Source organism: Bombina bombina, chromosome 2, assembly GCF_027579735.1.
Source record: "Bombina bombina isolate aBomBom1 chromosome 2, aBomBom1.pri, whole genome shotgun sequence".
NCBI classification, from domain to species: domain Eukaryota; kingdom Metazoa; phylum Chordata; class Amphibia; order Anura; family Bombinatoridae; genus Bombina; species Bombina bombina.
Window position 1 is genome coordinate 999,631,872 of NC_069500.1, and position 21,712 is coordinate 999,653,583.

The following is a 21,712-nucleotide window of genomic DNA, read 5'->3' on the forward strand; positions in this document are numbered from 1 at the left end:
CAGGTGGAGGCGACGTTGTGGGGGGCAGATTAGGGGTTAATAAATATAATATAGGGGTCGGCGGTGTTAGGGGCAGCAGATTAGGGGTACATAGGGATAATGTAAGTAGCGAGGGTTTACAGAGCGGCAGATTAGGGGTTAATAATAATATGCAGGGGTCAGCGATAGCGGGGGCGGATTAGGGGTACATAGCTATAATGTAGGTGGCGGCTCTTTGCGGTCGGCAGATTAGGGGTTAATTATTGTAGGTAGCTGGCTGCGACGTTGTGGGGGGCAGGTTAGGGGTTGATAAATATAATATAGGGGTCGGCGGTGTTAGGGGCAGCAGATTAGGGGTACATAAGTATAACGTAGGTGGCGGTCGGCAGATTAGGGGTTAAAAAATGTATTCGAGTGTCGGCGATGTGGGGGGGCCTCGGTTTAGGGGTACATAGGTAGTTTATGGGTGTTAGTGTACTTTAGAGTACAGTAGTTAAGAGCTTTATGAAACGGCGTTAGCCCAGAAAGCTCTTAACTACTGACTTTTTTCTGCGGCTGGAGTTTTGTCGTTAGATTTCTAACGCTCACTTCAGACACGACTCTAAATACCGGAGTTAGAAAGATCCCATTGAAAAGATAGGATACGCAATTGACGTAAGGGGATCTGCGGTATGGAAAAGTCGCGGCTGAAAAGTGAGCGTTAGACCCTTTTATGAATGACTCCAAATACCGGCGGTAGCCTAAAACCAGCGTTAGGAGCCTCTAACGCTGGTTTTCACGGCTACCGCCAAACTCCAAATCTAGGCCATATTTTCTTTCCCTATAGACATCAATGGGGCCGCGTTACGGAGCTTTACGCTCCGTAATTGCAGGTGTTAGGCTTTTTTTTAGCTGGCTCTCCCCTTTGATGTCTATGGGGAAATCGTGCACAAGCACATAACAGCAGCTCAAAGCAGCGCTGGTATTTGCGTGCGGTATGGCGCTCAACACTGCCATATTGCCCGTTTTTTGCAAACCTGTAATAGCATCGCTATTAAAGGTGAGCGGTGGAAATAACTTGCAAGTTATTAGCGAGCCAGCCATAAGGCAAAACTCGCAATCTGGCTGTTTGTTTTTAAAGTGTGTATCTATGTATATATATAAGAAATTTGCATTTGTTTTAGGACAAGTGTGAAAATGTGACAAATGTTGCATATTTGTTGCCTTCATCCAAAAGCAATAAACATACAATGCTTTACCGAAAAACACAAATTAATAACTGTATGCGACAAAAAAGTAGTTAATTTGTTTGTGTGATTGAAACAGTTACTCTAGAGAAGCAGGGAATGCTTCAAAAATCTGAATTTACACAATTTAATAATGGTTTAGCAATGTCCTTTGTTAGTTCCTGTGTAATCCATTACATATGTGAATTTCAATCTTGTTTTTAGTCAGTCCTAGTCCAAAAAAAATAAAAAAAGTATGTTTTGTGCTACTGAAAGCTTGTAGAAGAAGCAATAACTACTACTTTATTTATACTTAAGACGCTCTCCCGCTGCTTCTATGCTGTATAGAAGATGTTCCCATAGAAAATAGTGAATAAATGAATTTTTGTTAACAAATTCCCACTGACTCCTAACAGACATTGGACAAAACAAACAAAGCATTGTATACATTAAGTATATAAACATATACATAGGGGCCGAATTTTCATGGTAAGAGCAGACATGATTCAATATTGCGGACCATGTCCGCTGCACATCGATAAATGCTGACAGCATACGCTCTCTGCATTTATCATTGCACTAGCAGTTCTTGTGAACTGCTGATGCAATGCCGCCCCCTGCAGATCTGCAGCCAATCGGCCGCTGGCAGGGGGTGTCAATCAACACGATCGTATTCTATCGTGTTGATTTCTGGCGATGTTTGTCCACCGCTTCAGAGCAGGCGGACAGGTTATGGAGCATCGGTCTTTAGACCGCTGCTTCCAAACTTGTGTTTCTGGCGAGCCTTGATAAATATGCCCCATACAGTGTATGTATATATATATATATATATATATGTTATGGGTAAAGTCAGATATTGGGTAATCCTAGGATTATCCAGGTAAAACGGACATTACCCAAGCCACTGTGGGTAAAGCCCAATGTAAGATCATAAATCCCCTCAGAGTGCGGAGTCACTACATCAAACATATATACAATGCACTGTAATTCCCCCATCTTCACTATTTTTTTTGCATCTGCCTGGGGGGTTCAAGGGGGGTGAAACCCAAGGTTCACTAGGGGTGGATGACAGAGGATCGGCGGGGCGCCCCCCTTCAACCCTCCAGGTGGAGCAAAAAAAAAAGTGTAGATGGGGGAATTACAGTTCATCGGCTTTACCCACAGCCGCTTGGGTAATGTTCGTTTTACCTGAATAATCCTAGGATTACCCGGATATCTTATTTTACCCATAACATACATATATAAACAAAACAATCTACAGTTTTCCATTTACTGATAAGTGACTATAAAGAATTGCAACCTACACATCTGAAATATATTTGCAAAAAAGCTCTGCATGCAAATGATGTATTTGGGCTTAAACCATATAAATTGTAAACTTAATTTTAGATCTGCTTATTCTCTAATTTGTAGATCCCCAGTTTTAAAGTAACAGTTTTTCATTAGCACACAAATACATTAGGTTCTGTCTCTAATGTGTTTCCATAAATGCAACAATTTTACAGCATATGCGGTGAAAAAACACGTTTTCATTATGAGAACCCTCCTTTTTCCATACCTTTGTTACATCGGCTTCATCTGACCAGTTGGCATTGCTGCCCTCAAGGCTTTTTCTGCTTTCGTAACCTTTCATGATGCGAGATATATTGTAATAGCAGTAAAACATCACAATCAGAGGTGCAACAAAATTTATGGCTACTACACTCATTGTATAAGAAACAAAGGACCTGCAAACAACAAAGAACATCATTTTATTGCCATGATGCATTTTTTAATTCCCAGATTTTTATTTTTTGTGTATTTTTTTTTCCTAAACTTTTTTGATTAAAGGGACACTGTACCCAAAATTTTTCTTTCGTGATTCAGATTGAGCATGAAATTTTAAACAACTTTCTAATTTACTCCTATTATCAAATTTTCTTCATTCTCTTGGTATCTTTATTTGAAATGCAAGAATGTAAGTTTAGATGCCGGCCCATTTTTGGTGAACAACCTGGGTTGTCCTTGCTGATTGGTGGATAAATTCATCCACCAATAAAAAAGTGCTGTCCAGAGTACTGAAACCAAAAAAAGCTTAGATGCCTTCTTTTTCAAATAAAGATAGCAAGAGAACGAAGAAAAATTGATAATAGGAGTAAATTAGAAAGTTGCTTAAAATTGCATGCTCTATCTGAATCACAAAAGAAATAATTTGGGTTCAGTGACCCTTTAAGTCAGATCCAGAGATCAGATTTACCATGAGCAGGATCGGCTCTATAATTGGTTATGGTGGCACCATGGTGCAGCATTTGAAGAGGCAGCACATAGGGAAAGGAGAAGGGCGGCCTTAAATATATAACTGATTAAACTCACATTAATGAACCTATATAACTAGATTGCTTTTATGATGATGTAATGCAGTGCTATGGCTGGGTTTTATATTTTAGCGGAGATGGGGGAGGAGTCATTTATTTACTCAGACCCAGGCAGCAGAGCATCAGCACAATGTTCTGAGCTGGCCCTGACCGAGAAATAACAAATACTTTTAAATATTGTAAACATATTTCAATAGAACCATGAAAAAAATAATACATTGCTAAATTATTGCCTAATGTTTTCTACATACACTACTAATAACTATAAAAAATAAAATAAAATGTAATATTACAATAATATTAAAGGGACATAAAACCCATATTTTTTCTTTCATGATTCAGAAAGAGAATGTGATTTTAAACAACTTTCTAATTTACTTCTATTATCTAATTTGCTTCATTCTCTTGATATCCTTTGCTGAAAAGCATATCTAGATAGCATCAGTAGTTGCTGATTGGTTGCTGCACATAGATGCTTTGTGTGATTGGCTCACCCATGTGCATTACTAAATCTTTAACAAAGGATATCTAAAGAATAAAGCAAATTAGATAATAGAAGTAAATTGGAATGTTGTTTAAAATTGTTTTCTCTACATGAATCATGACAGAAACATTTTGGGTTTAGTGTCCCTTTAACTAATACTTCACGGTATGCTTAGATAAATATATATATATTATATTAAAGGGACAGTCTACTCCATTGCTATTGTTTAAAAAGATAGATAACGCCTTTACTACCCATTCCCCAGCTTTGCACAATTAACATTGTTATATTATTATACTTTATAACCTTTAAACCTCTAAATGTCTGCCTGTTTCTAATCCACTATAGACAGCCTCTTATCTCAATGCATTTTTATAGTTTTTCACAGCAATAGACTGCTAGTTCATGGGTGCTATATAGATAAAAGATTATGCTCACTCCTGTGGAGTTATTCATGAGTCAGCACTAACTGTCTAAAATCCATGTCTGTAAATAGCACTGAGATAAGGTGAAGTCTGCATAGACTTAGATACAGAGGTTAAAAGTATATTAATATAAACGTAAAGAGATTTAAACAATTAAAATTTTGGAGTAGACTGTCCCTTTAAATATCTTAAATATTTAAATATATACAGTTTGATTGATTGATTGATAGATAGATAGATAGATAGATATTTTTGTTGTGATAAAGTTACATTTTAATAATGCACTATGTTTACACAGTTGCAAATAATCAATAGGTGTAAAAAGGTAAAATATTGGTTCAACAACTTCTGCATTGCTTTTTTCACACAGTTTACATACTTTTGCATTATGTTTTACCAGCTTGCAAAAAATCTTGCCCGGTTACAAGAGCAATACAGACCTTTCTGATCACAGTTGTATAGTCTGTCAGTATTGGGCAGGGCAGAAATGTACATATGTAATAAATAGCCATGTATGTGGTAGTAGTAACACTAACGAGATCTGTATGAAATGCAAGATAACAAAAATCACCAAAATATCCTGCTCTTATAATGCTACTTTTTTTTTTTTTAAAAAGCTTTATTGAACCAATACTAAACTTACAGACTTGGCTCTTATTACAAAGTGAGCCTCCCGCTGTTCCCACAGCAGGCAGATATATACACAATATAAACATATTAACAGTTTAGTTTACCAAGTCCTGAGCGATACATTGACTATATTGTGAAAATTTGGATTCGGGTGGTGTATTTGCGCACACCATTTAATAGAAACATATCCTGGAGTGGGCTGAATCCTCAGCGCACAGCAGTCAATTTGTTTAGAGTAAAAAGAGGGAAAAAGAAGGCAGAGAGGAAGAAGAAAAAAAAGAAAAAAAAAAAGGGGGGGGATAGGTACCGTGGGGCAAGGGTACAGACACTCAAAGGGATCCTCCATTTCGCTAGTGTGGTGCGTTATATTTATGTTTTTAAGTGTTAAGAGAGTTCCAGAGCTCCAGCATATATTCATGCACCTCTATCTTATCTTCTCTAAAATATCTATAGCGTTCTAGTTGCAAATATCTGTTTGTGTGGTATTTCCAGTCACCAAGGGTAGGTGTTATGATAGATTTCCAGTTTTTGGGAATAAGGGACTTAGCGCTATTAAGCATGATATATAGTAGCTGTTTTTTGGGTTTATCTCTAATTTTAGGGATATCATGGAAAAGTAATAGCCCAAACCCTCTGTTCAATTTGATTTGTAGTATAATGTCAATTTTGTCTAGAACTGCCTGCCAGAAAGTTTTAATTGAGTCGCAGCTCCCCCAGATATGCGAAAAAGTTCCCTTCTCCCCACAGCCTCCCCAACACTTTCCGTCAGTTTGTTTATAAATCTTTTGCAGCCTGTTGGGGGTGAGGTACCAACGGGAAAGGAGTTTATAGTTGGTCTCAAGAATTCTAGCAGAGACTGAGGCTTTTGTGTGTTTGAGAAATATTTTCTGCCAGTCTTTGTCTGTTGGGTGAGGAGTCAGCTCCCTATTCCATTGTTTAGTGAAGGATGGAAGTGGTGTATCCTTGTGTGTTAGGAGCGTGCAGTACATCAGTGATATCAAATGGCCTGGAGTCTTAGGAAGTAGACAGAGTGTTTCAAATGAGGTCAGTGGCCTAGTCAAGTTCTCAACATATTTGTGTGTAGTCAAAAAGTGTTGAAGTTGTAAGTGAAAATACCAGGAGACCTGGAGACCAGAGTCCCCCAGATCTTCCCTTTTCTTAAGTTTTTTGTTCGATAGTAATCTGTGAAAAGCTGTGTGATCTATTTGCAACTTATTCATTGTTAAGTTTTGTGTATTTTTAAAAGGAATATCTGGGTTGTGTATAAATGGGGTTAGAGGTGAGGGCCTCATGGAAACATGAGGGAACTCTACCAGGGTTTTATCCCATTGTGCGAAAAATTCCTTCAATATCGTATAAGGGTCAGCGATATTGGGCCTGGCTTTGGGAGAAATCCAACCCAGAGTACTCACATTGCTAGTTCCAAGTATTTCCCTCCCAATTTGAACCCAGGTCTTGTGGATATGATTATTGCTCCATTCAATTTGATGTTGTAGATTAATAGCACTCCTATACAGAAGGAAATTGGGAACCCCCAGTCCTCCCCCTTCCTTCATCTGGTATAATGTGTTTCTTGTTATGCGAGGTCTCGTACCCCCCCATATGAACTCCTCAATTATGCCTTGTAATCGTCGCAAGTAAGTAGTCGGGAAAGAGATCGGAAGAGTTTGAAAGTAATATAATACACAAGGGAGTATATTCATTTTAACTATCCCGATTCTTCCTAGCCACGAGACCTTTTTGTTTTTCCACGAGGATAAATCACATGTGACCGAGTGTAATAAATGTGTGTAGTTGGTCTCAAAAAGTGATGCAGGCGATGCTGTGATGTTGACCCCCAAATATTTAAGGCTATGAGTTTGTAAGCGTAGTGGACAGATGCTCGAAAGCTTGCATATCTCTGCTTGTGGGAGGTTTATATTTAAAATCTCCGACTTGGTTTGATTCAAGTGGAAATTGGACACTGCCCCGTATTCTCCGAACTCTCTCAGAGCTTCTGGGAGTGACACTAGTGGGTCAGTAAGTGACAGCAGCATGTCGTCCACATATAATGACAGTTTGTGTTCTTGTTGGCCTATTCGGATCCCAGATATCTTATTGTTTTCTCTAATTTTTTGGGCCAGCACTTCTATTGTCAATGCAAAAAGGAGGGGTGATAACGGGCAGCCCTCTCGGGTGCCGTTATTAATCCTAAAGGGTTCTGATAGTATATTATTTATTTTAATTTGTGCAGTAGGTGTAGAATAGAGAGAGAAAACTCTCTCTATAAAGTGGGTGCCGAAGTTCATCTTCAACAGGAAGAAAAGGCCAGCTCACCCTGTCGAAGGCCTTCTCGGGGGCAGTGGATACTAATATTGATGGTATGTTGTTATGATGTGCAAAATTTATTAGAAGGGCAGCTTTTATTGTATTGTCCCTAGCCTCACGGCCAGGAACAAATCCCACTTGATCCGGAGAGATTAATTTGGGTAAAAATTTGTTTAATCTTGTTGAAAGGACTTTAGCAAAAATTTTGAGGTCAACATTAAGAAGCAAGATTGGCCTAAAGTTCTCAGGACGGTTTGTGGGTTTGCCGGGTTTAGGGATGGTGGTGACATGGGCCAAAAGCATTGTAGGTGGAAATTCTTGCGTGTTCCCTATCTCATTAAACAAATTTGTCAAATGTGGTGCTAGGGTGTCTTTAAATAATTTGTAATATTTAGCGCTAAACCCGTCAGGGCCAGGACTTTTGCCTGCTGGGAGCTCTTCAATGGTGCAAGTTACTTCTTTTATGGTAAAAGGTGTTTCTAATTCCCCAGCCTCTTCTTGTGTTAGGGAGGGTAGTGTAAGGGAGTTTAAATAAGAGTCAATTGCCTGTTTGTTTGCTTCTTCATCCTCCCCAGTGTGCTCCTTTCCTGTATCATGTATATTATATAATTTATGGTAATATGTTCTAAGGACTTCAGCGATATCAGGGCTATCTGAACAGACTTGGTTACGTCTATCCAATATGGAGTGTATGTGTGTTTTCAGTTGTTTCCTTTTCAAAGACCTTGCAAGAAGGTTCCCTGGTTTGTCCCCAAATTCAAAGTACTTTTGCTAAAGTTTTAGAGCTGTTTTCTGATGCTCTATTTAGTGAAGATTTTGTATTTCCTCCCTCGTGTTTTGGAGTTCTAATTTAAGCAAACTGTCATTTGATGGAAACAAGAAATCAAAACAAAAGCAGTTCTTGATGGAGGTGCGCCTAAGGTGACGTAAACGAAAGTCAGTGCAAACAATCCGATGTGAGGCCGCTCTTCTTTATCGTATGTCAACGGTTAGAAAATCTGTAGTGGGAAAACAGGAAGGCGCCAATAGGGTGATAACGTTTGAGACCCTGACAGGTAAGTATGAGAAAAAAGGGTACTCACAAGTAGGGCGGCACTTAGACGTGCCAAACCAAGCAGACCGGGACCTCAGCGTCGCCCGGGAGACTCAAAAAGGCAACAACCAATCGTCAGGCCGGACCAAATTCCGTGTGGCCAGTCAGGAGCACTGGATGCTGCCACACCTCTCTCTTCGTATGCCGATTCCAAACACTGGCAAGAGGATAGGAGATAGGGATATCACGTGTGAAGCTCTCCCGATTACCGAGAGTTTAGTTAACACACGCCAACAAACTGGATAACGAACTGGATAGAGGAAGGAGCAAACTCCAGCAAAGTTACTTAAACAAATTTATTAAAAAGTTTAAAAACAATGCATAAAAGCAACGCGTTTCTCGGCTACACAGAGCCGTTTCATCAGGCTGTTATACATATTCTAAAATGCCTACTGCTTTAAACACTTCCTCTAACCAATCAAAACCTTTGAAATTTACACACCCCTCCCCACCTCAGCGTGCGTGTCAATCTCAGCTGATATGGAGAGTGTGTGGAATCATAAGCGTGCCACTTGATATTGGCGATTTTAATATCGTCTTACAGATAGTGTCTGTTCTAGTTAGACACTATATTAAAGGTCACATCACTATTATGAACACATACAATTAAAGCAATGTGAGTAAACATAATAAATAAGTAAATTTGGGCTTTCATTTCAGGTTTAGATACACGTTACACATTAGCTTTTTATCGAAACTGAACTGACATGAAATGTTACTCCTTATTACAGACTTGCAAATCAAACTGTTTGTGCAGTTCGCCAATATAATACACAATAATTACTCAATCATAACAAAAATTAATCTAAACCAAACAAATAAACAATAATAGATAAAAAAAATATATATATATATATATATATATACCCTATACACCATACATAACTGAAATTACACTATAGGAAAAAACTAATTAGCTATCAAAAGCTGCCAGATCAATATTGGCATTGAGACCTGATGGATTTAGAGTCTGAAGCCTATAGATCCAAAAAGTCTCTCTCTGTCTAAGTCTATAGAAACGATTGTAAAAGTCTGATCTTGGAATATGTTCAATAGGAGTTATTTGTAAACAATGTAGGTTACCACTATGTTTGGTGTTACAGTGTCGCGGTACACTATGTAATTTGTAGTTCTTTTTAATGTTTCTAAAATGTTCAGACCATCTGATGCTCAAACGTCTACAGGTGCGCCCTATGTATTGCAGCCCACAAATACAGGACAGTAAATAAATCACATAATTCGATGCGCATGTCATCCGATCGCTCATTTTATAAGTTTTAGAAGTCGTATTTGATTTAAAGGTATCTACGTTATGTGTTATATAGTGACACATTTTGCATTTCTTGTGATTACATTTGAAACTACCCTTTCTTTGTATTTTGCAAATGGTGTCATTAGTGATATTATTACTGATCAAGTTGGTCCTGTTTTTAACCACTTTACTAGGTGCCAAAATTCTTTTCAAATTGGGTGCTCTTTTGTAAATAATAGTGGGTTTATTGTCTAGTAGTGGGCCTAAAATAGGATCTTTTAGTAGAATTTTCCAGTGTTTCATAATACTCCTTTTAATTATGTTATGATTGCAATTGTATTCAGTGATGAACTTAGTCCTATTACCCATGCCTACCTGAGTATGTGTGTCTACTACCTTTTTCTCAAAATATTTTTTTCTGTCATCATTTTTTGCCCTATTAAAGGCACTGGTGATGATGTGTGCTGGATATTTTTTCTCTTCAAATCTATCTTTGAGGATTTTACTTTGCATCTCATAGTCTATTAGACTGCTACAGTTTCGGCGAACTCGCTTGAACTGCCCATATGGTACATTTCTTTTCCAAGGTAGGTGATGATTGCTTGTGAAGTCTAAATAGCTGTTGCAATCAACCTGCTTAAAGTGAGTACTAGTCGAAATCCTCCCCTCCGTGAAACTTAACTCTAAGTCTAGAAAAACCACAGTCTTAGAATCTATTGTGCTAGTGAATTTCAAGCCCTTGTTGTTACTATTCAAATGACTCACAAAGTCTTCTGCCAACAGTCTATCACCTTTCCATACCACAACCAGATCATCTATGTATCTGCCATAATACACCAGGTTCGCCCCAAACGCAGAGTTGTAAACATATTGTTGTTCAAATGATCCCATAAAAAGATTGGCGTAACTTGGGGCGAACCTGGTGCCCATGGCCGTCCCTTTTGTTTGGAGGTAGTAATCATCCTGATAGACGAAATAGTTGTGGTGTAGGATAAAAGAGATCAATGACAAGATGAAATCTTTCTGGGTATCTGGTAAATAAATGTCTGTTTCTAGATAGCTTGAAATCGCTTGTAGTCCGAGACTATGTGATATATTCGAATAGAGGGCTTGGACATCACAAGTGATCCAAGTGAGGTCTTGTGTAATATTAATCTGTTCAAGTTTGTTTATAAGGTCTGAAGAGTCTCGTATATAAGATTCAAGACCAACGACATATTTTTGCAGAAAGAAATCGACATATGAAGATGCATTGTCTGTCAGGCTGCCTATTCCCGATATTATCGGGCGGCCCGGAGGGCATTTTGGGTCTTTGTGCAGCTTCGGTAGATGATAGTAAAATGCACGATTTGGCTCTATTGGAATAAGATAATCTTTTTCTTTTTTGGTAACAATTCCTTCTTTAAAAGCACCTTCTACTAAATCCTTTAAAGTCGCTAAAAATTTGGAGGTCGGATCAAAAGTCATTTTGGTATAATAATTTTTGTCATTCAGGATCCTATCGGACTCAATAAGGTAGTCCTTAAGGTCCTGAATGACAATCCCTCCGCCTTTATCGGCTTGTCTAATCACTATGGATTTATTCTTTTTTAACATTTCTAGGGCACGTTTCTCATTCCCAAACAAATTCCCTTTACCATTGATACCCTTCGGTAATTGATCAAATTCATCACTCACCAGCTGCCTGAAAATCTCTATATGAGCATTATTGGCTAGTTTTGGGGTAAAATTGGATTTGTTCCTCAAACCTGTATGTACAAAGCCTTCACATAATTGATCAAGTAGAGAGTCAGGTTCATACACCGGAGTTATCTGATTATTAAGCCTAGAATCCATTGAATCTGTCAAAATTGGTCTATTCCCATCATCTTTATTTCTCTTTTCTGCAAAATATTTCTGCATCGAGAGTTTTTGTGTGAACCTATTCAGGTCAACAAAAAGTGAAAACATGTTATGTGCATTTGACGGGCTAAAGGAAAGCCCCTTACCTAGAACCCTAATCTCATCGTTGGTCAACGAATGGGAAGATAAATTATAGATCCCTTTACCTAGGGTCTGTAGTCGTGCCTTTTTGAGGGCTGTGTTTCTTCCTCTGCATCCTCGTTTATGTGAGGTCTTTTTCCTTTGTATGAGGGAGTCAGGCTGACTACAGGCTCTAGGTAGCTCGCGATCTTTTTTTGTTTCCAGACTGGTGGTCTGGGACGTTGATCTAAAAAAAGTTGTTGTGAAGTTGCAGATTGTGGTATGTTGTTAGCTTCACTGTTATCAAAAGATCTTGTGTCATATTCATGTGGATCTAAATTGTTGAAAGCTTGGAACCTATTAGAGGTGCTTGCTTCAATAAAATCATAATCTCTCCTGTCTTGAGGGGATTCAGAGTTATTCTCCGCTAATCTAGATCTTAGATGGATTTGTTGGTTTTTGGGAGTGAACTTCGTGTTATACAATTGTTCATTATCATGGGTTTTATACCGATTAGACTGTTCAAAAGGGTTATTTGCCCTATTAAATTGTTGTTGATGGTATCTTATATCCTTATTCTGCCCATATGGGGCAGAATAAGAAGGTCTATTCTGGGACCAATTTTGCTGGTATGTCTGATGAGAATAATCAGGGAATCTGTGTTGATAATGTTGGATGGGTCTATAGTCCCTATCCTGGTGGGGCATTGATTGTCTGTTGTTATTATGCCAATTATTAGAATTGTTTTGATAGTGATTTTTGTTTTTATTTCTATTCCTATTTTTGTGATGGTTCACTGTTATCCACCTATCTTCCTGTTGTGTATTGGGTGTAAAAGAGGCAGTGCCCATAGTACCTATATTAATCTTCTGTCCCTCATCTATATGGTTTATCACATTAGATGTTTCTATCTGTACTTTCTTTTTATTATATGTATATACTTCACCTTTCAGATAATCTTCAGTGTCTCTAGCTAGTTTCCGATTTTTAATCTCCATCAATTCTTTTTGATAGCTCTCAGTTTTTTGCAAAACTAAATAATTAAGTTCTTCGTATTGTTTTGTGTTTTTGAATTTCTCAAGGCTTTGTTGGACAATTTCTATTTCCTTAGAAATAGTGTCCACTAAAGACTTGCGATATGTAATCAAAATTTTCATTAAAGTCACGGAACACATGGTAAGTGTTTCATCCCACTTGGTATTAAGGGACTGATCATCCTTAAAGGAACAACTTTTAAAGACTCTGAGGCCTCTCGGAACTAAATTTGAATCTACGTATTTTTGGAGCATTTCTGCATCCAACCAGTGTCTACATTCATCATTAGTTAGATCCTCTAATTTAGCAAACAAAGTATGAATGGGCATATTTTCAATTGCAACATCTTCACTCGGGGCCACCCCAATGGAACCCACATGTGAAACTAATAATAACCTCTTATTTTGTCTTTCGTTAATAGACAACATAATGAGGCTATAGATAAAAGTAAATGTGTTGGTAATGTAAGAATATGTAAATCAAATCCTATGTGCTCAATCTCAAATAAACCAAAAATGTATATGATGTGATCTATCCAAAAATGTGGAAATCGTATAGGAAAATCTTAAATGATATAAAAAATAATAAATATCAAGTCACTTCTAGTGTTATCAAAAGGTATGAAAATAATGTGTATAGTGATAACTAAATAAACCAACTTAAAATATATGTGGGAGGTGTACCTCAAAACATTAAAAATAATACTAATCTGAGATATGCCTTAAATTATTTGAAATAGTCAGTGCTTACTATAATATAATCATAAATAATATAGCTATGTGATAAATTCAAAATAAACTAGCCCTCAAAATATTTGGCAGAATAGAACTACAATCATGACTCTATAACTGTGCACGTCTACTATATATTCCTACGCTAAGTGTACTATAACAATGGACACACGTCTAGGTTAAACGTTAGAAAGTCCAACTAAATCTACGTGATTCATAATAAGCCACAAAACATAATAGTGATAACAAAATTATAACTATATCATAATACACAGGGAAAATAGCCCCAAGTTGGTGCAAAGCCCTCCAACGGACCTAGGCCCAGATATGCTAATGGTTTAAAGCACACGATTTTAGGCAAATGGTTGATGATATTATTAAGCTATTTTTAAGGTAGATGAGTCCTTATCAAATATACAAATATACTTATCAAAAGTAAAGTCTTTAATAGGAGACCTGGCAGCAACCTCGAGCTGGAGACAGCGACACTTGATGGAAACAAGAAATCAAAACAAAAGCAGTTCTTGATGGAGGTGCGCCTAAGGTGACGTAAACGAAAGTCAGTGCAAACAATCCGATGTGAGGCCGCTCTTCTTTATCGTATGTCAACGGTTAGAAAATCTGTAGTGGGAAAACAGGAAGGCGCCAATAGGGTGATAACGTTTGAGACCCTGACAGGTAAGTATGACCCATCCAACATTATCAACACAGATTCCCTGATTATTCTCATCAGACATACCAGCAAAATTGGTCCCAGAATAGACCTTCTTATTCTGCCCCATATGGGCAGAATAAGGATATAAGATACCATCAACAACAATTTAATAGGGCAAATAACCCTTTTGAACAGTCTAATCGGTATAAAACCCATGATAATGAACAATTGTATAACACGAAGTTCACTCCCAAAAACCAACAAATCCATCTAAGATCTAGATTAGCGGAGAATAACTCTGAATCCCCTCAAGACAGGAGAGATTATGATTTTATTGAAGCAAGCACCTCTAATAGGTTCCAAGCTTTCAACAATTTAGATCCACATGAATATGACACAAGATCTTTTGATAACAGTGAAGCTAACAACATACCACAATCTGCAACTTCACAACAACTTTTTTTAGATCAACGTCCCAGACCACCAGTCTGGAAACAAAAAAAGATCGCGAGCTACCTAGAGCCTGTAGTCAGCCTGACTCCCTCATACAAAGGAAAAAGACCTCACATAAACGAGGATGCAGAGGAAGAAACACAGCCCTCAAAAAGGCACGACTACAGACCCTAGGTAAAGGGATCTATAATTTATCTTCCCATTCGTTGACCAACGATGAGATTAGGGTTCTAGGTAAGGGGCTTTCCTTTAGCCCGTCAAATGCACATAACATGTTTTCACTTTTTGTTGACCTGAATAGGTTCACACAAAAACTCTCGATGCAGAAATATTTTGCAGAAAAGAGAAATAAAGATGATGGGAATAGACCAATTTTGACAGATTCAATGGATTCTAGGCTTAATAATCAGATAACTCCGGTGTATGAACCTGACTCTCTACTTGATCAATTATGTGAAGGCTTTGTACATACAGGTTTGAGGAACAAATCCAATTTTACCCCAAAACTAGCCAATAATGCTCATATAGAGATTTTCAGGCAGCTGGTGAGTGATGAATTTGATCAATTACCGAAGGGTATCAATGGTAAAGGGAATTTGTTTGGGAATGAGAAACGTGCCCTAGAAATGTTAAAAAAGAATAAATCCATAGTGATTAGACAAGCCGATAAAGGCGGAGGGATTGTCATTCAGGACCTTAAGGACTACCTTATTGAGTCCGATAGGATCCTGAATGACAAAAATTATTATACCAAAATGACTTTTGATCCGACCTCCAAATTTTTAGCGACTTTAAAGGATTTAGTAGAAGGTGCTTTTAAAGAAGGAATTGTTACCAAAAAAGAAAAAGATTATCTTATTCCAATAGAGCCAAATCGTGCATTTTACTATCATCTACCGAAGCTGCACAAAGACCCAAAATGCCCTCCGGGCCGCCCGATAATATCGGGAATAGGCAGCCTGACAGACAATGCATCTTCATATGTCGATTTCTTTCTGCAAAAATATGTCGTTGGTCTTGAATCTTATATACGAGACTCTTCAGACCTTATAAACAAACTTGAACAGATTAATATTACACAAGACCTCACTTGGATCACTTGTGATGTCCAAGCCCTCTATTCGAATATATCACATAGTCTCGGACTACAAGCGATTTCAAGCTATCTAGAAACAGACATTTATTTACCAGATACCCAGAAAGATTTCATCTTGTCATTGATCTCTTTTATCCTACACCACAACTATTTCGTCTATCAGGATGATTACTACCTCCAAACAAAAGGGACGGCCATGGGCACCAGGTTCGCCCCAAGTTACGCCAATCTTTTTATGGGATCATTTGAACAACAATATGTTTACAACTCTGCGTTTGGGGCGAACCTGGTGTATTATGGCAGATACATAGATGATCTGGTTGTGGTATGGAAAGGTGATAGACTGTTGGCAGAAGACTTTGTGAGTCATTTGAATAGTAACAACAAGGGCTTGAAATTCACTAGCACAATAGATTCTAAGACTGTGGTTTTTCTAGACTTAGAGTTAAGTTTCACGGAGGGGAGGATTTCGACTAGTACTCACTTTAAGCAGGTTGATTGCAACAGCTATTTAGACTTCACAAGCAATCATCACCTACCTTGGAAAAGAAATGTACCATATGGGCAGTTCAAGCGAGTTCGCCGAAACTGTAGCAGTCTAATAGACTATGAGATGCAAAGTAAAATCCTCAAAGATAGATTTGAAGAGAAAAAATATCCAGCACACATCATCACCAGTGCCTTTAATAGGGCAAAAAATGATGACAGAAAAAAATATTTTGAGAAAAAGGTAGTAGACACACATACTCAGGTAGGCATGGGTAATAGGACTAAGTTCATCACTGAATACAATTGCAATCATAACATAATTAAAAGGAGTATTATGAAACACTGGAAAATTCTACTAAAAGATCCTATTTTAGGCCCACTACTAGACAATAAACCCACTATTATTTACAAAAGAGCACCCAATTTGAAAAGAATTTTGGCACCTAGTAAAGTGGTTAAAAACAGGACCAACTTGATCAGTAATAATATCACTAATGACACCATTTGCAAAATACAAAGAAAGGGTAGTTTCAAATGTAATCACAAGAAATGCAAAATGTGTCACTATATAACACATAACGTAGATACCTTTAAATCAAATACGACTTCTAAAACTTATAAAATGAGCGATCGGATGACATGCGCATCGAATTATGTGATTTATTTACTGTCCTGTATTTGTGGGCTGCAATACATAGGGCGCACCTGTAGACGTTTGAGCATCAGATGGTCTGAACATTTTAGAAACATTAAAAAGAACTACAAATTACATAGTGTACCGCGACACTGTAACACCAAACATAGTGGTAACCTACATTGTTTACAAATAACTCCTATTGAACATATTCCAAGATCAGACTTTTACAATCGTTTCTATAGACTTAGACAGAGAGAGACTTTTTGGATCTATAGGCTTCAGACTCTAAATCCATCAGGTCTCAATGCCAATATTGATCTGGCAGCTTTTGATAGCTAATTAGTTTTTTCCTATAGTGTAATTTCAGTTATGTATGGTGTATAGGGTATATATATATATATATATATATATTTTTTATCTATTATTGTTTATTTGTTTGGTTTAGATTAATTTTTGTTATGATTGAGTAATTATTGTGTATTATATTGGCGAACTGCACAAACAGTTTGATTTGCAAGTCTGTAATAAGGAGTAACATTTCATGTCAGTTCAGTTTCGATAAAAAGCTAATGTGTAACGTGTATCTAAACCTGAAATGAAAGCCCAAATTTACTTATTTATTATGTTTACTCACATTGCTTTAATTGTATGTGTTCATAATAGTGATGTGACCTTTAATATAGTGTCTAACTAGAACAGACACTATCTGTAAGACGATATTAAAATCGCCAATATCAAGTGGCACGCTTATGATTCCACACACTCTCCATATCAGCTGAGATTGACACGCACGCTGAGGTGGGGAGGGGTGTGTAAATTTCAAAGGTTTTGATTGGTTAGAGGAAGTGTTTAAAGCAGTAGGCATTTTAGAATATGTATAACAGCCTGATGAAACGGCTCTGTGTAGCCGAGAAACGCGTTGCTTTTATGCATTGTTTTTAAACTTTTTAATAAATTTGTTTAAGTAACTTTGCTGGAGTTTGCTCCTTCCTCTATCCAGTTCGTTATCCAGTTTGTTGGCGTGTGTTAACTAAACTCTCGGTAATCGGGAGAGCTTCACACGTGATATCCCTATCTCCTATCCTCTTGCCAGTGTTTGGAATCGGCATACGAAGAGAGAGGTGTGGCAGCATCCAGTGCTCCTGACTGGCCACACGGAATTTGGTCCGGCCTGACGATTGGTTGTTGCCTTTTTGAGTCTCCCGGGCGACGCTGAGGTCCCGGTCTGCTTGGTTTGGCACGTCTAAGTGCCGCCCTACTTGTGAGTACCCTTTTTTCTCATACTTACCTGTCAGGGTCTCAAACGTTATCACCCTATTGGCGCCTTCCTGTTTTCCCACTACAGAAACTGTCATTTGGTAGCCTTTTATGTTTTTTTTCGAATTCTTGTATTTTAATTAATAGCGATGAGTATTTTAGTCTAGTCTGCTTAGAGATTTGGGACTTTTGCTTGAGGAGTACTCCCCTAAGCATGCATTTGTGCGCTTCCCAAACAATATGGTTGGAAGAGTCGGGAGTATGGTTGTGCTGGAAGTATTCCTTAATTGTGCTTTCAACTTGGGTTTTTATTACCTGATTGCTAAGCATAAACTCATCAAATTTCCATATGAAAGGATGTGTAGGAATGGTAGGCCATCTGAACGTGCATATAACCGGGGCGTGGTCTGACCATGTCATAGGAAGTATATGTGTGTCCGTGACTAATACCAGAGTGGATTGGTCTGTAAATATGTAATCAATTCTGGTGAAGAGACTGTGGGGGTGTGAATAAAAAGTGTAATCTCGCTTTATCGGGTATAGTGTACGCCAGATGTCATGAACCGCCAATTCCTCTAGTCTATTGTTACACTGTTTAATCACTATCTTGGGGATAGAGGCTGTGGCTCTAGATGTATCAAGCTGGGGGTCTAATGGTATATTAAAGTCACCACTAATTATCAGCGCACCTTTGCATTGTTCTAAGATTTTGTTAGTGAGGGATGTCATAAATTTGTTCTGTTGTTGGTTTGGGAAATATGCATTCACCAGCGTGACCATTCTGTTATGCAAGTTGCCCACCACAATTAAAAATCTTCCCTCCGGGTCTCTTTCTATATGTGTACTTCAGAAAGGTAAGGAGTGTTTAATCAATATCCCAACCCCATTCTTCTTTTGACAGTTCGAGGCAAAATAAGAAGTGGGATACTTAGGATTGTGCCAATGCGGTTCTCTACCCTTTTTAAAATGAGTCTCTTGATTAAACAAGATGTCGCATTGTAGCCTATTTGCGTCTCTGAGTAAGTGGGATCTCTTTTCTGGAATGTTTAATCCTTTAGTGTTCAGTGTCATCACAGTCAAATTATGTGTCTTGTGTGGAGGCATTTTGATATAGGGGAGGGGCAGGTTGCAGTTTGGGGGAGGGGAAGAAGAAAGGGGAGGAAAGAAGAGAAAGAAAAAAAAAGCGGGGGGGGGGAGAAGAAGAAATGGAAAATTAAGCCCTAGTGAGCAGTAGGTGTTAAAAAGGCTCCAATATCTACGGCTTAGGTTGTGTAGTAATTTGTTAAGATATATTAGTAACAGGTAGAAAAAAAAAAGAGAGAAAAGTTCAGTGGTGTCCAAGAGTGGACGATCAAACCTGACAATGTGGCAAGTTAGAGAAAGAGTTTCAGGTAAGAGAAGTTGTGGAGTCAGTATCCCCACATCCGAACTAATAGTTAGTGTGTAACATGTTAGTCTGGGGTCCCATTTACCCAACCTTGTCAAGTAGAGAGGGGGACAATAAATTGAGGGTCCGGGCTTTTCAATATTTTCAGGAGTGAGTTATCAAAGACAAAGGGTTAAACAACACAATACGTATGAAACAATCATCCCCCATAACTAAGTAACAGTGTAAGCCTCCTTCAGCAAATTAAAGTAGCTGTTAGTAAACAGCCTCAAGTCCTTTTTAAGTAACTAATGTACCTTACTTTGAGGTAAACGTGAATTAACAGTTTTCGCTTTTTAAGTATTACTGAACACTTTTGTAACATAACAATTTTAAAACATAACATTTCTGGAGCATAACATCTGTAAAAAACAGGTCCCATCATAAAAATGTTTGTTCCCCACAAAAACAGAGCATAACAGTAGTAGAAAACAGTGTGAAAATAAGTTGCGACACAGAGACAAGAATCCCAGGTCCATGGGCGGCATAGCTGCCTGATGAGTCTTATATAAACATTAAAGAGAAGTTCTTCCCACTCTCTTTAGCTCGCTTGTGTACGAGCTTCAGTCTCTGTTTTCCTTGAAAGTTCTCAAAATATATTCTACATTTACACCTAAATATTTATATTTTAAATATTCAACAGGAATATCAGGCACACTCATGATTAACTGAAACATCACATAAGCATAAGAGAAGATAACATAAAAAATGGAAATAAACCATAAAAATATACTCATCTGGAGTTCTAGTTCAGGTCTAGCAGTTGTGACCAAAAATGCAACAGTTCTATTCATGAGTCACATTTGTTAAATAATGCTGATCCATTAAGTGTCCAGTTCCCCATGGGGTGCTGCCTCCTGTTCTGGAGGAGAGATGCTCAGTTCCAAAATTTTGCAGAATTCAGACAAATCCGCCGGTGTTGTGTATGTGGCTTGCTTCCCATTTCTGGTGGCTATGATGCAAACTGGGAAGCCCCATTTATATTGGACATTATGTTTCTGCAGGTCACTGGTTATAAACCTGAGATCCCTTCGTTTCTGTAGGGTGATTTGACTTAGGTCAGAGAAAATTTGTATTGGAATACCTGCATGAGTTACATTTCTGAGATTTCTTGCCTTCTGTGAAATGCAGTCTTTTATAATTCAGAAATTTAACTATAATATCCCTTGGGGGTGCTTTAGGTGAAGGTCTTGTTCGTAGGGCTCTGTGCGCCCTCTCCAAAGGGACTTCTGGTGAGCTTGGTGTATCCTTAATTGTTCGGAAGAGGTCTTGCAAATATCCTTCCAGGGCATTATTAGTTACTGTTTCAAGGACCCCTCTGATTCTCATATTATTTCGCCGTCCTCTATTGTCTAAATCCTCTATTCTGGTTAACAAGAACTGTATATCTTCCTCATGTCTCTGGGTATGGAGGATGTTAGTAGAGACTTGTTTCTGTAGGTTCTCGTGGTTGGTTTTAAGTGTTTGTACCTGCTGGTTAACACTGTGTAAATCTTTTTTCAGGTCTCCAAACAATGACCTCATCTCTGATAGAACCGCGTTGATGTCAGCTTTTGAGGAGATAGTGTTTAAATCCTCCCTTGTCAGTGGCTCCTGACTCGGCATATCCATGATGTCTCTCTCATCTGATGCAGAAGAGGCTATTGACAATGACTCTGTGTCTGCCATGTCTTTAGATGTAGCTGCCATTTTAAGATAGCTAGTTACACTAGTGGTTTTAGATCCCCTGTCGCCCTTATTATTTCTCTTGTTGGACATGTTTCATAAAAGCACAGAATGTGCCCTCTACTCGTTGATATTCTCCTATGTAGAAATGCTCAGTAGTTACAGTCAAGAGCATATATATGGCGATGCTGCAAAGTGTAAGCTTAAGCAATTATAGTATGCGCCTTTGAGCCTGAGTCATTCACACCATGCCAAACAGGGTTAATTATGTCCCTTAGCAGTGTCACTCTTTCTATAACTGTGTAAAAGGTGCAGTGACAATCAAGGTTATAACCCCTAGGCCTCGTGTTGAAATAGATGAGTTCCAGGTAGCTAAGTCTGTGGCTGCCCTGCTTCAGCAGTTGTGAAGCAGCAATTAATATGGTTGTTCCGAGGCCAGTTCTGTGAGTGCTCTGCCCTTTATGAGGGGGTTAATAATGAGCGTTTGCTCCTTCTGAAGGGTGTCTGCTCGGAGGGGTCCGCTATTATGAGGTTTGAGGTGTCACCTGTCTTAGGGCAGTTTGGGTTGTATCAGGGT

The 21,712-nt window shown here is 38.2% G+C and overlaps 1 protein-coding gene across 1 annotated transcript in view; it reads right to left on the minus strand.

The window, feature by feature from the left end:
- RRH (retinal pigment epithelium-derived rhodopsin homolog) overlaps nucleotides 1–21,712 on the minus strand; it is a 51,637-nt gene that overhangs the window by 9,410 nt on the left and 20,515 nt on the right. Inside the window, exon 5 of the mRNA XM_053700187.1 lies at nucleotides 2,743–2,911. Coding sequence (XP_053556162.1) covers nucleotides 2,743–2,911 — 169 coding nt within the window. The remainder of the gene's footprint in view (nucleotides 1–2,742; nucleotides 2,912–21,712) is intronic.